Raw genomic sequence first — 1262 nt, forward strand, 5'->3', positions numbered from 1 at the left:
TGTTGACCAGGATGGTCTCGATCTCTTGACCTCGTGATCCACCCGCCTCGGCCTCCCAAAGTGCTGGGATTACAGGCTTGAGCCACCGCGCCCGGCCTAATATGATAGTCTTATTGCTCACCTTCAGTATAAAATATTTTAGGTTCTTTATCCCTGCTTTTACTATTGAGTCATTATATGAATTATTGCAAAGTTCTCTGTAAACTGAAAACTGTAAACTGTGACTAACTAGATTATATTTAATAGGCTTTATACTATAACATTAAATTGTACTTATAGAATATTGCTTTACTTTATATTTTTGGAAAAAAATGGTCAAGATATGCTTTCCTCACAAATGATTATGAATTGCAAATAAATACAGCATATTTATCAACTGAGCTGATCTAAATCTTCATGAAAAAGAAGAAATGCTTTTCTGCAGTCTATTGATGCTTCACATCTGTACTACTTCTGTAAACCTTTTATAAATCATTGAATTTTAATTATTTATTTTCTAAGGTATTAAAATCTATTTTTGCATCTGTAACTTTTAAACTTTAGATGTCAATAGTGATGGATTCCTGGATGAACAAGAATTAGAAGCCCTATTTACTAAAGAGGTAAATGAGTTTATTAAGTATTCAGTGTTCTTGTTCTCTTTTTTTCTTCTATTACTTTCTTTCCTTTCATGAAAAGTAATTAAAATTTAAAAAATTTTTCTTTTTAGTTGGAGAAAGTATATGACCCTAAAAATGAAGAGGATGATATGGTAGAAATGGAAGAAGAAAGACTTAGAATGAGGGAACATGTAATGAATGAGGTATATTTTAGAAGTTTAAGATAATATATTATTTCTATATTGCAATAAATCTTACTTTAAGATGGAAAATATACTGAATGTGTATTGGAATGGAGTTTGCTTTTTTTTTTCTAGACAGGGTCTTGCTCTGTTGCACTGGAGTGCAGTGGTACAATCATGGCTCATTGTAACCTCAACCTCCTGGGCTCAAGCAGTCCTCTGTCTTAGCCTCCTGAGACTGAGGAAGGACCACAGGCTCAAGCCACCATGCCTAGCTAATTTTTTTTTTTTTTTTTTTTTTGAGATGGAGTCTCTGTCGCCCACACTGGAGTGCAGTGGCATGATCTTGGCTCACCGCATCCTCTGCCTCCCAGGTTCAAGTGATTCTCCTGCCTCAGCCTCCCACATAGCTGGGATTACAGGCTCAAGCCACCATGCCTAGCTAATTTTTTTTTTTTTTTTTTTTTTTTTTTTTTTTGAA

The 1262-nt window shown here is 34.5% G+C and overlaps 1 protein-coding gene across 8 annotated transcripts in view; it reads left to right on the plus strand.

Annotated features, from left to right (window-relative positions):
* Positions 1-1262, plus strand: part of NUCB2 (nucleobindin 2) — a 54038-nt gene that overhangs the window by 35920 nt on the left and 16856 nt on the right. For all 8 annotated transcript variants that reach the window (XM_017525805.2, XM_017525803.2, XM_037737519.1 and 5 more), the window contains 2 exons: positions 544-602; positions 710-802. In XM_017525805.2, the coding sequence (XP_017381294.1) occupies positions 544-602; positions 710-802 (152 nt within the window). The remainder of the gene's footprint in view (positions 1-543; positions 603-709; positions 803-1262) is intronic.

This window comes from Cebus imitator, unplaced genomic scaffold, assembly GCF_001604975.1.
Source record: "Cebus imitator isolate Cc_AM_T3 unplaced genomic scaffold, Cebus_imitator-1.0 Scaffold39, whole genome shotgun sequence".
In the NCBI taxonomy this organism is placed as follows: domain Eukaryota; kingdom Metazoa; phylum Chordata; class Mammalia; order Primates; family Cebidae; genus Cebus; species Cebus imitator.